The sequence below is a fragment of the Metarhizium robertsii genome, assembly GCF_000187425.2.
Source record: "Metarhizium robertsii ARSEF 23 chromosome Unknown MAA_Scf_2, whole genome shotgun sequence".
NCBI lineage: Eukaryota > Fungi > Ascomycota > Sordariomycetes > Hypocreales > Clavicipitaceae > Metarhizium > Metarhizium robertsii.
Genome location: NW_011942160.1, coordinates 1,424,400 through 1,438,685, shown reverse-complemented (window position 1 = coordinate 1,438,685; position 14,286 = coordinate 1,424,400). Strand labels below are relative to the sequence as shown.

At 51.3% G+C, this 14,286-nt stretch overlaps 2 protein-coding genes across 2 annotated transcripts; one reads left to right on the top strand and one right to left on the bottom strand.

Moving 5' to 3' along the window:
* Nucleotides 1-197: 197 nt before the first annotated feature.
* Nucleotides 198-3,080, top strand: MAA_05982 (PXA domain protein; the record flags this gene model as incomplete). Its single annotated transcript, XM_007823980.2, has 3 exons — nt 198-843; nt 908-1,679; nt 2,660-3,080. The coding sequence occupies 3 exons, from the start codon at nt 198-200 to the stop codon at nt 3,078-3,080; spliced, it is 1,839 nt and encodes a 612-aa protein (XP_007822171.2).
* A 1,059-nt stretch (nt 3,081-4,139) lies between these two features.
* Nucleotides 4,140-5,899, bottom strand: MAA_05983 (centromere binding protein B; the record flags this gene model as incomplete). Its single annotated transcript, XM_007823981.2, has 2 exons — nt 4,140-5,331; nt 5,400-5,899. The coding sequence occupies 2 exons, from the start codon at nt 5,897-5,899 to the stop codon at nt 4,140-4,142; spliced, it is 1,692 nt and encodes a 563-aa protein (XP_007822172.2).
* Nucleotides 5,900-14,286: the final 8,387 nt, after the last annotated feature.

The following is a 14,286-nucleotide window of genomic DNA, read 5'->3' as shown; positions in this document are numbered from 1 at the left end:
ATCACACTTGGCTCTTCGTTTGTTGTATAAATCCCCTGCACAGACATAATTATGAATAAAAAGTTGGATAAGTCAGCTTTTGCTAATGCACGTGCCGGGGTCGACGCCAACGGGCAGCCGCCAGTGGTTTGAACTGGATTGCTCCTGCAGCGCACGGTTCAGGCGGCTCAGCCCGCCCATGATGTTCGCCTTAGCTCATGCAGCTCGAGCCTGCGACCCCATACGCGACCCAACTTAACCTCAACGTCAGGCCATGGCAACAACATCTTGGGCGACGAACGACTTTGCGACCGCTGCTCCAAGACATCACCGCCTCCAGCCGCGTCTCCGAGTGTCATGCCGCTTCGGCGCAGCCCGAGTTGGCCATGACAACCATGTCAGCTACTCCGGAGCCCTCGAAAGCTCGGACTGGCGCTTTGCGACATAAGCCTACCGCCTCGAATGCTTCCAGAGCCGCGATGCCGACAAACCGCCGCCTCAACCGTGCATCTACGGTCGATCCATTGTCTGACCGAGCAACTCAGGCGCTCATCCGCAAAGTGCTTCTACCGCAAGAGTCGGGCGACAAGGGTCGAGATTCGCAAACGCCAATAGAAGAGCTATTGCCGCCCCTCACGAGCCGCAACGACGTCGATCTACAACTCTACGCCTTTCTCGCCATTATACTACGAGAGTTTGTACAGAGTTGGTACAATAAGATCACGCCGGATGAAAGCCTTGTTGCTGAGATTCTCCATGTCATTGCGCATTGCACGCGAGCCTTGGAGCAGCGGCTGCGCAAGTTAGATTTGGAGAGTCTGCTCTTACATGAGATTCCCGAGATGCTGGACAAACATATCACAAGTAAGAAACGCGCAAAAGGGATGCGCCTTCTCTCCGCTGTGCAGTTACTAACGGTTGCGGCTAGTGTATCGCTCTACACATCCGGAGTCTCCCATATTTCAATCAACCTTCGTTAATGGCCGGGAGGCATATCACGCTCTTTGGCCACTGCCACTCTTGTCACCTGTTCCAATTTCCGGCGACCCCATAACAACCTCTAAGCAGCTCAGGAACGAAGCTGCATATCGGCAGCTACTAGTACAGGCCGTTCTCACTGTTCTGCTCCCGACAGAGGACTTGGAGAATCCTTGTCTAACAGCACTAGTTGAGCAGATTTTCTCCGAGCTGATTATTGGAAATGCTATAGCAAACAAGGCGGTCCAGCCGTGGCTGCTGTTCGAAGCCATTTGCATTGTTGAGCGCGTCTTGACCGACAAGAGGCGGGAAAGCAATGGCCTGAAGGCCTCAGGAGTAAAAATTCACCTCGGAAGTCCCCGCAGCTGGTCTGTCCAAGGATTCTTCGTCTCGATTATTCAATTTGCGCTTATATCGATGTCTGCAATCCGATTCGCCTTCAACTTGATAATAATGTCGTCATCACTGCCACCTCGAGGCCCAGTGATCTCCGACAAGAAGCTGGCGCCAGAGGTTTCAGTCGTCAAGGGAAACACATCACGAGACACCCAGTCCACACCGCCCAAAGTACCAGTGCTGTCATTCAGCGCATGGGGCTGTTTAGGCAATGTGATTGAACTACAGAGAAGAATGCCCTGGCTAGGCGGCTTTTTGTCTCTCCTCCAGCTCGGAGTGATTCATGGGCCGGGCCGCGTGGCAGGGCTTGACGGCGTCCTGGACAGGTAAGACGAGCTTTTGGTCCCTTTTCGTTACTCCGTACATGTCCCAATATTCTCCCCATCGGCGAAGCTCTCTCCCGTCCCTTCCACCTCGCATGGATCCAGGGTCACTGGATGCCTTGTGTGCAACCACACGCGCCTGTGTAATCAGCGTCTTCTGTTGACGGGCCGCAAGGACGGACGTCTCGCTCCGAGCCTAGTCCGGCTCTTGATGAGTGTCTTAGAGGCGTGGCTTTGATCACACTGCTGCGAGAAAACGTCAGGGGCGTGTCTGGAAAGCTGCTGCCGCTGGAGAAGGGCCAAGGCCCATTCTCTAGCTACAGATGTACGTCTCAACCAATTACGACTGTGAAGTGAGCTTCTGGCCTCCGATTTGCTTGACTTTGCGTGCGCCTCTGGTAGCAGCCTCCACCGACAAGGCTGTTAAGCGCCCAGGCCGGACCGGGGTCTCGTCAACTTCTCGAAAGCGGGTCGATTCATCCTTGTATCGTCCGTTGCGAGATGTGCTGTGCCGCGTGACCCGGCAAACTACTGGAAAACCACACTGCAAAAAGACGAGATTTTGTGCTACAACACCGATTTTGTGCGAGTGAAAAAAAAGGGCCGCCGTCCGAGTCGTCTCCACCGCTAGTAATGTGACGGATCTACCTGCCCTAACCTCCAGAACACGAAGTGCAAATGCACATGTGGAACGAGGCGTTGATGTCAACAACAGCTTGAACGTCTCGACAGGACCACACCTGAAGCATCATGTACATCTCGTCACACCTAGCTCCATGGCTTCCTGCACGGGACCAGTCATCAAATCTTGCCTGTTCTTCATCACAAAGCTCCTTTCCCCGCATCTACTTTGCTGATCTCCCCCTCCCTTCCCTTTATCAATTGTCACAAGATCCAAAAGCGCACAAATGAGAATCTAGCTTCTCTTCTGTGGCTAGGTTCTCTCGCTTTGCAGGGAAAGTAGCTAACTGATTCCATGACAGGTTCCTCTCGCATCGCATCCAATTGCTCTTCTCAGCATCCCATCTACCCCCCGTCCTTCAGATGCTTCGGGGCGTGCTGTTCCCCAACAATGCGCCAGGATCTTCGTCCCTACTCCCACCTTCCTCGGATAGAGAGCTATATGCGCTTCGTAGAAGGGCTGCCAGGGCACTCTGGAACATGGCTCCTCGGAGAGTCAACCGCCTATACTTTGGCGGTGGTCTAGGCGCAGCCATGGGCCAGTTAGCCGAGGCTGAGGAGGAGGAAATGGTGGACGAGTTGGAAGGGTTGTTGGGTGTGCTGGGTGACGAGTACTGTAACAAGCACTTGGTGTATAGTGTTTTGGAGCTCATTCTAGTGCGGTTGATGCCGGAGTTGTGTGATAATGGTGTCGACGACCTTTTACATGAAAGATTGGGGTGACCAATCTTTGCAGGTCATGTATGAATGAGGATAGATACCCTAATAATGAGTTCTAGATGATATGAGTTGTATTCCCTATTCGGAGACATATTCAGCATACCAACACTGAGCGAACGGCAAATCATGAGAGAGAGCAAGAAGAGGTGTTAAATGCACTATATGCCACCCTAGTACATAGCAAACCACCTGGACTCCTCCCGCCATCATCAGCCAGCTTTGATAGCGGCCAATTGTCTGTGTCGCTCGGCCTTGCCTGCGAACACCCCCAGCAATGAGCATGCTGTCCCTTTCCCTATCCTAACACCCTCCTACTCCAGGTACCCATACCGCCATTCCCCCCGTATTCGTCCAAGGAGAGAAACACACCATGAATCGGTAAAGGACGGAGCAGAGCGGTGAATACAACTAGGAAATAAATAATAAACAAGAAATAACCTTGAAACCTAATCCCCGTATTACCCAAGGGGAAAGAACTGTGAAGCTCGTTGAAAACCCGTCTTATCCCAACCCAGTACCTTACTCTCGAGAAACAAACTGTTGAGCGTTTTTATTGCGCACAAGAGTTACCGCCTCTACCCATTTAACAACAGACTACTTCGCCCTGGAAGGAAAAACAAATCAATGCAAGTGTTCAGAACATGGTACGATGAAACCGAATCATGGGACCAAGAACATGCGAAATCATCTATGCCAGTCAAAAAGGGTAATTCTGGTAAATCGGGATAGGGTTAGGGACCAGCAGTCTGTGCTTAAATGCAGAGTTGTAATGATGATACTGATGTCGTCGCCGAATTCTGTTGCCAGAGTATATAGAGTCGCCTCCTTTTCTTCCTTTTGATGACCAATACCCTCCAAAACATGAAAAATAAAAGGAAAAATAAAAACAATTCGCAGTAGTAAGAAATAACTGCATCGATGTACTTGACATCTGTGGAACTGCCAAATATTCAAGCAAAATCTTAAAAAACTGGGGGCTGAATCAGAATTCCAGCTGTGAGAACAAACTCAAAGCATACTGATCGTAATGCCTTGTCATCTTCTGGTTGTCTTTTCTCCGTCTCAACTGGCCTGCATCATCGCAGGCCCTGTCGCATTCATTTCATTATCGCCTTCTGGTATCCTCGACAGTCCTCCTGCAGATGGCCGGTTGCTCTGATGTTGATGAATCTCCAGCTTCTTAGTAAGTTGTAACATAGCCTGATAGTCACCTTGAAATAGCTGCCCAGTGGAGCTCATATTATGAAGATAGCTGAGCAATGTGTTCGCAGCGCGCCGAGCATCCTCCTGGGATGGTGATACGGGGGACGAGTCGACGGGCGTCATAGAGGCGCCCGTGTTCGTCAAAGATATACTGGAAGATCGGGCTGCGATACTCGAGCTGCTGCTAGTTCGATGCAATGCCGGTGGCGAGGTAAGGCCAGTGTTGATAGAGAAAGGCGCTATTTGACCATCATTCGTTGGTGAGTCGAGAGCCGATGACGGCGCTGCTGTTGGTGCTGGAAGTTGTGGGGTCATGGGTTCTGTTGCTGGGGTTGCTTGATTCCCATAGCTGACATCTATTGAAGGGAAGGTATTACTTCGCTTCTCCCGATGGAATTCAGGCGGCATCTCTGCGCGCATACCTAGCGGCTGAAAGCTACCAGCGTTAGGATCAGGGGAGAAATTGAACGCTCCAGTCGGACTCAGAGTGCCACCGGAAAACGACGACCCAGGATTATCTCTTATGTCAGTAGCAAGTGATGTTGTTGGTTGCGAGTGCTGCTGTCTATAGGCAAAGTCGTAATCGATATTTTGTTCTCGCTTAACTTCTTCGTCACTCCGACTTCCTGACAAAGGCGACAGTGGTTGAGTTGGTGATGCAGGCGAAATATCATTCGATGTCGCGTCATTCCTAACAAGATTATGCTCAAGCATGCGCGTGCTGTCGGCAATATTCGTTTCAGATGCTCGGCGGGAAAGTCGTGAAGTACCGATCCCGTGCTTCTGTTTGAACTTTTGTAACCAGCCGCTGGTTAGGCTTCCAAGGATAGCATCTTGATTTCCGCTAGCATGGGCAAATAGGCGAGCTTGCTCCATAATCTCTTCGTCTTTGATGTCAAACCCACGTTGTTGCTGCCGACGAACGTAATTGCTCAGGGTTCTGTCAAAGTCAGGGTTCTTCGCTTTGCCGCTTCGTTTAAGGGCGGCGGGATCCGGATCTTGGTCTCTTCTGAGATATTGGTCCTTGTGCCTCAAAACTTTCGAGACAGTGCTGTAGTAAGTAGACACAATTAGAGACACAGACCCATTGATGCTCGGCACGTCCATTTTATCACTCACCTTCTTTCTACCCCGAACCTCAAACCTATATCTGCTTGTCTCGTTCCGGGATTCTCTTCGTGATACTGACACATGGCCCGCTTTTGTTCCGTTGTCAAGGTTTTCCGGCCCTTGTCTGCTTGGCTAGGTAATTTAGGAGTGTCTATGGCGCGTGGTATCCGAGGAACAGGTGGGATTGATGTAGCAGGAGCTGAAAAGCTCCCCGACGATGGAGTTGGATTTGTTAATTGACTTGGCCACGTTGTGTTCAGCATGGGAAGTTGGTGGTGACCCATGGGTGTCGCTGAATGGTGCATCATCTGGTGTTGGTGCTGGTGGCCCCCCTGCTGAGGCATTCTCGGCATCGAATCTGAATGAACACCGGGAGGAACAAAGGTTCCAAAGCCCGAATATTCGGTCATTGGGCTGCCATCATAAGGACTTTGACTGTATGGGCTAATAGTAGCCCAGCCGTCATTATAGCCACTGCTTTGAGTGATCGCCGTTGAATCCTGTCCCATTGTGACAGATCCATCGGCTGATGTGTTCATCTTCCTTCATGCGTTGACTAGTGTCCAAATCATCAGTCATAGATATGCTACTGTTAAATGCAACCGTCAGTAACAGATCGGAACATGATTCCAGTCCAGCGTGGTTGTAAGCCACCAAGTTCCTTCCAAAGCGTGCAATCTTCTCCAGCAAAAGCAGTTGCGTGGATCAGAATACATGCAACGACCACAAACAGAAAAGCAACTCACCCGCTCAGCAATGAAGGAATGATACGCGTTAGTCCATGCCCTTCGAGCTATTCAGCAATATGGAGAGATTTGCGCGAGTCGGGAAAGTTCAGAATTGACGGGTTCCAGCCAGCGAGAATCTCGAGAGGCTAGAGGCAACTCGGGAGGGACTGGCTCACGACCCTGGGATTTCAGAGAAGCACCGTATTGCCTCACAGGTCGGCAAAATCAGAGCCCGCCAAAAGTGTTCGGTTCTTGTAAGGTTTAGGTAGTATTCCAAAACGGTCTATTTGTCTGCAGCGCTCTGGCAACTTCGATTCCAGTCACGTTTACCTGAGTTTCGTCTGCCAACTAGTAGACAATGTTGGATCTCGAAACAAGCCAGTCGGGTTTCTAGGCGATGGTATGACTCTGAGCACTTCCGGCTCCGCGTGAGGGGTTTGACGGGGAAGAGATAACGAGACCGTATTGTTGAACGGAATGCGGGCGTGCGGAGAAGGCTAGAATGACGAGTAACGTCAAACAGCCCTAGAGCAGTACCGCCAAATATGGCTATCCCGCTTCCTAATAATGTTCGAAATTGCAATGTATGTCTCTGCAATGTTGAGGAAGATGGAGGTTATGTACAGGGCTTTGAAAGCCAAGTTTTAAATAAACTAAAGGAGGGCTGCAGTGGTTGGAGGCTCGCACAAGATGAATGTAGACAGAGGTAGTACCAGACCGCAGATACAGAGCCAAAATCGGACATAGACACGGATACATATGTCCAAGAGAATACAACCGCGGAAGGACGTCGACCCAAGGGCATACATATGTATGATTGAACGGATGCACGCACATGCACGAATAAAGCCCGGGGGGTCCCTTCCATTCACCCAGGGGTGTGATGGAGGGGTGCGAGGGCATATCGTCCTTGCCAGCGATAGATACCGAGACTTCTTCGACTCGGTCCTCCGTCCTGCTCCAGGAAGAGGAGGGAGAATGGCGCGGCTGGTTTGGATTGATTGTCAAGTCGAGCCACAAGGTGTGGGCGAGCTCGTGGTGGGTAGGATCGAATCTTAGAACGGCATAACAGTGTGGGCAAGGCGAGCAACAACAGCCAGGATTGATAATGGGAGGGGGGAGCCTTACTGCAACGAGATTGGGTATTGCCCAACAGGTCTAGAAAGACGAGGCAAGACAAAGAGGCAGAGAGAGTCGGCGACTAACAAGGGCTTCAGGTACTCCGTACTCGGTACTCCGTACATTGTCGACGCCTAGACGGGCAGGATGGTGGACGGACTGAATAGAGCGACCGAGCCGAACTGGGGTGCAGCAAGCCAGTTCCTGGGGACGCCTGAGAACCTCCGCCCCCCCAAAAAAACCAGGTGATTCTTGGTGGCCTGCATCTCCGGCCATGAGGAAAGCTCTGGCAGGAGGACTTTGCACAATGACGCCTTTTCCTGGAGACAGGTACATAGTCCGTACACATGATTAGTATCCCTGACCAACGTGGCCGAGACCAATATGTGGGAGACGGATCGGCTGTGGGACAAGACTCATCGGAATGGTGATGCCGCTTTGTTCGCTGCTGGGCATCAGCGTCATTATGGCTAGATGCATGGACTATGAACCATCATGTCAGTCGTCGCTTCGGAGTATCTAGATAGTTTGAGTACATATTGTAGTGTATATTATCATGGCTGTATGAGCCTGATCCATGTGTGTGAACCGGGGACACGGCTATTGTGTTCGATTGAGCTAGTATTTTGTTAACTCGCGAAAAAGCAACGCCCAGTTGTCAGCGCTGGTCACGGCTGAGACCCAGCATGCGCAAAGACCAGAGGAACAGACAGATCCAGAGGCCGGATCGAGGGACATGAGGGACATGAGGGACATGACATCCAACACAAGCCCCAGCGGGCCGCATGGGCTAGGACAAGGTTAACGGTGGGAAGAATGACGATGAGCAGATGAGAAGAAAGGACTGGAGGGAGCTCCAAGCCCTCAAGCCCCCAAGCCCTCAAGCCCCCAGACCCCAAAAGCTATGTACAAGACAAGCATCGAGAGTTTATGGCTGAAGGCCGTGGACCCTTCAATGTTGAGCCCTTGCTGCCTTAACCAATACCATCGTTGCTTCTCCAGCCAAACCGGCCAGCCTCCAGCGCTCCTTCCCAATGGTGTTCAATGCGGCCCAGTTTCCTAGTTTCTCGCAGTTCCCGCAACAACTTGTGAATGATGTGGCCTGGCAAAGTTGGCGGACAGGTTCGCCATTTGACCTTTTCAACGTTCGACGGTTTCTCTTTTCTATACACGAAACACACGTTGCATCCTACCGCGTACATCCAACCAACTTCCTCGCTGCAGGCTGCAGCCAATAGCTCTTTGCCTCTCTCTCCGCGTACCTCCTTGCGGTAGTGTTGTTGTTGTCTGTGGCTATCTGTTGATCATTCTGGCATTGGGACGGTACGGCGACATGGCCAATGACGCACACCTTGCCCTAAATGCTATTATACGAAGCCAGCCAGCCAGCCAGGTACGGATGGTGTGCACCAGCAATGAGGCATTTCAAATGCAGTTCTGGCTTGTCTTTGGCCAGTTGAGTAGTAGCCAGTGGACCATGGAAGTCGGTCATCCATCCCCAAACGTGGTCACACCCCTCCTAGGCTTCATCAGGAACAGGGATCTTGTATCATGGGTGGTGGGCGTACCCGCTGATTTTATAGGTGAACTATTAACGTAACTGGCTGACTATTTCGCTTGACAACAGGACATCGTCTGAGGGCCTCGAGCCTCTCGAGCCTTGGATGGCGGAGTGGGTGAACCACAGCCGGAGTTTACTATCAGTTGGGCTTTGAGTGAAGAAAGCGAATCATGGCTGGGCTAATATTCTGCCATGCTGCTTACTCGCGACAACCCCTTGGCCCTGGAACGAGTATAACATATGGTCTCTCAGCACTCCGTGGGTGGAAAGATGGCTCGAAGTTGCAATACCACGGAGTAGTACTTCCAACCTGGAACTGTTAGCTTGTGCTCCGCAGATGCGCCGCCATGCCACTACGTAACCGTACTCCGTACTCCATGTGTGTATTTCCATGGCTACCTACTCCGTACTCCGTAGCTAGGTATGTGCTCTCTACTACTAGAAGTTCAGGTCTACTCTTCTGTCTAGGTTTGCTGGGCTCGTTTTTGTCCGAGACATTTCATCATGCCACGGCCATAACAAGAAAACCACGAGGGTTGTCTCTCCGGAGATGAGCGATCCCCGAGCGATCCCCGGTCGAGCTTTATAGCGCTTGAATTCTTCATCCCGCCTCAGACTATCAGTGCTGTCCCCGTTGTTAGGCCGCCTCAATGAAGAGAAAGAGATCGAGAAAGTGGACACCAGGACAGATTTCAAGAAAGAGCGGGAGGCCCGTCCACTAAGTGCCAGGGGCATTCCCTGTCCAACTGTCGTTACCCTAGTACCTTCCTAATCAATGGTTCACAGGAATCTCATCTGCTGGCTGCATAAGTCGTCCGACATCCAAGGCTGGCATTTCCTTCTCAGCCTCGCCTCTCTTTGAAAATAAAATTTTAAGAAACTCTCAGGGAGGAGGATGATCAACACATTCATGCCAGCTCAGGTGGTCTTTCGAATACCAACATACGGCTCAGCACCCGGTCAATCCAAGAACGGTACCCCGCCATGCCTGCGATGTTGACAACTTGCGCCATAGGCGTCATGGCCTGGTCCGCTGCGATAGTTGGTTCCTCCGAGACTAGCGACGGGATGGCGCCGTAGCTATTGTACGGAGAAGTACGAAGTAGTGGCCGAGAATGATTGATTTCTTTTTCATTTTGCGCCCTTGAATTCTGTTTCAGCAGAGTAGGACAAGTTAGTTATGGCGTTGTTCGGCTGTGGCTTAAATTATGGTGGCCCACCCTCTTCTTCGCCATGCCAATGCTCCGTATGGAGTACATAGTACTCTTGTACGTACACACGACTGCAGTTTCCTTTTTCTTCATCCTGTCCAAGTCTGCAAACCGGTGAGATCGACCGCACATGTCTTGATACATGTTACATTCTAAGCAGGAGGTGTGTCAAGACACTGTCTTAACCTGTTTGCTTTGGGAGAACTGAGTCTGAATTATGCTTCGTACTCTTTACGGAGTGCAGGTACTCCGTAGAGATAACAAATTTCATGCCGGCAGGCCTCGAATTCTCTTCTGCTTGGGACTATTGTGTGGCTGCGGGGTGCCTCCAATATTCCTCCCAATTTTGTAACAATGCTAACTACGGAGTAAATTGCTACAGATCTCATACGTGAATCATCTTGCACCCCTGAAAATGCCAGGTTCGGAGCAACAAGACGAGATGTATGCCGACGGACCAGGTACATGAGCATGTATGTTCCCAGGCTGTGAGCTCTGTCGGTACGGCGCGGCGCGGCAGACGTACGTATACATACTCGGTACATATTCGCCAACGAAAGAGTTTGCCGCTTTATCCCGTAGTGTTGTCAGCCCAACACTTCTGAGATGAAATACTTTTGACAAACACTCTGCTAGACGAAGTGTTTTCTTCTTCTCGTAACGCAGTTGTAAAAGGCCCCCAACATGCACGACTTTTTTCCCCTTAGTACATAATCTCCCGCAACAAGCAAAGATACGAACCGGCTAGGCCATCATTGGGCAGCAAGACAAAAGCTGTGAACCTTTGTTCTTCTCGCTGGGGTTCAAATGGCAGCATGGGCTGCTTTCCCGGGCTCTCAAGATGGCACATGTCCCTAGCCACAGCAGTTCCGCTATCCGGGCAAGTTCCAGTTGGCCAGCTCTGACCGAACCCCTGCCGCCTTCTTCGAGACCCTTGTTCATGGATTTGTCTCAGCTGCCACCTGGTGCTAACAGGCGGGAGGTTGTTGCAGGTGAAAGGCTGCTAAGTGTTTTTCGATGGCCAAGGATTTGCACACCTAAACCACCATCTAGCCGGCTCATCATTTTAATTACTGGTCGGCCGCGACGCTACTAGTTCGTAGAGAGTAGTACTTGGCCGTCCGCCACTTGTAAAATCGGCGCTCAGACGCGCTGGATGTACCTGGACGGGCCGCCTGTCCATTCAGGCACGAATAAAGCCCATTGAAGATGGACTTTGATAGCCGGCCGAAGACACCAAACTTCTTGTTCCACCACGAGATGTGTTCCTCCACCTATCCTAAAAGGCAAGTATAGACGTGATGAATGGCCTAGGGAAGATTAGATGCGGCCAATGCCCGATGGATCTGCCGGGGGGTGCACCTGTAGCGCTGCCGCGTGAGGTGGACTAGCTACGGAGTAGTCGCTGGTCGGCAAGCACCAGACCAAAGGACAAGAAACGAATCGACCAATTGCGACTCCCTGACCAGCTTCTTCGCAATGACCAAACCGCTCGCCATTCCCGTACAACTGGGTCGAGTCTTCTCGGCAGCGACCTCAATGGTCACGAGGGGGAAAATATATACTCCGCACCGTGGTGAGATTCACGACGTGACTAGTATCGTGAAGTTTTGGTCATCTGCAGCGGGAAGAGTCGGTCTGATTGACCCACCAGAAAACGACTGAAGGCACAGGCACATGGCAAGAATAAGTTTACCGTCCGGTGTACTTGACGCACTGGAGAGAGTGTTTTCGTTGAATGTCTCCAGTCTGTCTGTCAATGGTGGATCGAAGGCCTGACCACCACAAGGCAGAGACTTAGTGAAGTGGCATCAAGGAATCTGGAATATTGGCAAGACAACATACTCCGTACAGCAATTTTCGTCTTTGATACTCCGTAGATGTATGTATAACGAAACACGCCAGTGATATGGTCATGATGGTACCAACCGAGTGCTCTGCTCCACCAGATTACGGAATTACGGGTTTTCCTCCGTCATCTACTCCGTACTGCACCCCGTGTCGTGCATGGCATCATGCTCGACTCCAGGAAATCGCGTGCAGGTCAATGCGGTGAGCACACGGGTCTCGTCGACGGCCCACTAACCACGAGCCTCGTTGAACGGATTGACGGTCTGGTGTTGTTAATAACTTGTTGCTCCGCACACAGACACAGAAGACCCTTATAGTACTAGTAATACCAGTAGTACTAATGCCGGCGGCAAGAGACGCACTCTGAAAGGCTGCATATGGACCACCCTTTTTCCCAAGACAAGATGACAAGGAGGGGGCAAACTTCCCGAACGTGCGTCCGCTGCAAATCGTCTGGCGGACGCGGCCCAATCTGCGGCCCTTCTGCATGCAAGCCAATACCTACTGCAACTGCTGCTGCCCTTTCCATCTCGGCCGTCGCCCATCGCTTCAATGTTCCCACCTCTGTAGTAGCAGTTCCTGAACAGATCGGCCTGCATGGCAGCTACAGAGACAAAAAGGAGAGTGAGCATGTATGTAGTCATGTACATACATTACATGATACTACTAGTCGTACCTTTTTTCGAGGTGGACCCTGCTGCGTATTGACAGTTTTAACGTTTTGTTCTAGTGAGAGAAGCTGGGGTTTGGACCAAGGCTCTCCATGTCTATCTAATATTCTCTCCCCGTTCCTGCCCATCGACAACCTGCGCCTGGATCTAGGCAGCATGGGGCGAAATAGCAAGCGGCAGGTATACGCGCATGCAGATCATTACCATCGTAATCTTCTTCGGGTAGGCGGGCCATGACACACAAGACATGGGCTCCGCGCGGTGTGCTGCGTACAAGGCAGCCCGTTCAGCTACGGATGCCCTCTTTAGGAGGCACAATGGGTCGAGTAAAGTGCGCACGACGATGGCAACCCTGCCCTGTTTACAGAAACGTCTGCTGCCAAGACGAGATTGTCCGCCATGCCAAATACTACTTGATAGAAACAACACAAGAGGCCCGGTTTGATTGGTACATCCGCCCACCTGAACTGTTCTCAGCCATGAGAACAGAATGGGGAAAGACGTATGCATGTCTGGAACAGAGCATGGCCAGCACAAGGCAAGTTTGAGTCTTCTCGACCGGACTTGTACGCATCATGTCTTTTTTGTTCTATTGTTTCTGTCCTGTCCCTGCCCTGGGCCTTGTTTTAGATCCGCCAGTCTCATTTGTCCTGTCCTGTCCTGTCCTGTCCTAGTCCTGGTCCTGGTCAGGCTGGGCGGCACGCCGGAATGTTTGCTGTGTCGGTTTTTAGCAACCTCGCTTGTCAAGTGCCTGCCGAGACACGTCCCCGAGCCGCAGGTAGGCATGTCCCATTGCTCGCCCTCACCCTCGTGACCGTTCCTCGCGAGTGTCAAATCGTCATACAATACCGAGTAGATCTGAAGGTGGCCGGCAAGCCCGATGTTGATTTTTCCTTTTGTTCGGCCAAGTTTGACGGCATGCCATCGTCGCAAACTGCAACATACTCCGTACCATGATTCAGAAACTGGACGCTGACAAAGAAGACGGCCCCCTGATATTACTGTTTGCCGGACGTAATGAGGATGAACGGTCAAGCGTCTGCAAGGTCAAGACGGAGAATTAGACGAGCCCGCCAGATGGCTCCGTCGGCGCGGCCATTCAAGTTGGGCTTGGTCCTAATAAACGGTCAGGCGTCGACGGACCCCTACCATGGCGCCACCCTCTGCGGAACAACCAGCCCTGCCCCAGCACCCCAATCATCCAGCGGCGCCCTCCCCACCATTAAAAGTTAATTATTGTAATCATCGTTTGATAATGGTTACTGTCGACATGGTTAGCGCTGTCACGATTGCTATTTGAAGGTGTGGGCGACGGCCATTGGCAGAGCTGAAAACCAGGGCAGACAGACCCAGCACCTGCGTCCCATAAAAAAGACAGACATGGCGCCAAATCGCAGGCAGCTTTCTCATTTGGCCAGTTACGCGTCGGCCTATGGCCGTAATTCCCCTTCAAAGAGATTTCGATTGACGTAGACGGTGTACATCAAGAGGGCAAAACGATGAGTTGTGTACTTACCAACGTCTTCATCTTCCAATTCATGCGCCAGTCCTACTCGTTGTGGCTGATGTTTCACGGATTTCCCATATACAATGGCCGTTTTGAACTGTTCTACAATGGTCCTATGAATGGCGTTGCACTAAGAAAATCCCCGATGGTTAGCGTAAATGGCTTTTTGCTTTTTCTTTTATCAGTAAAATCACGCGATAGGGCGGGAACCAGATTTGGAATATTAAAAGCAAAAAAAAAGAGAGAGA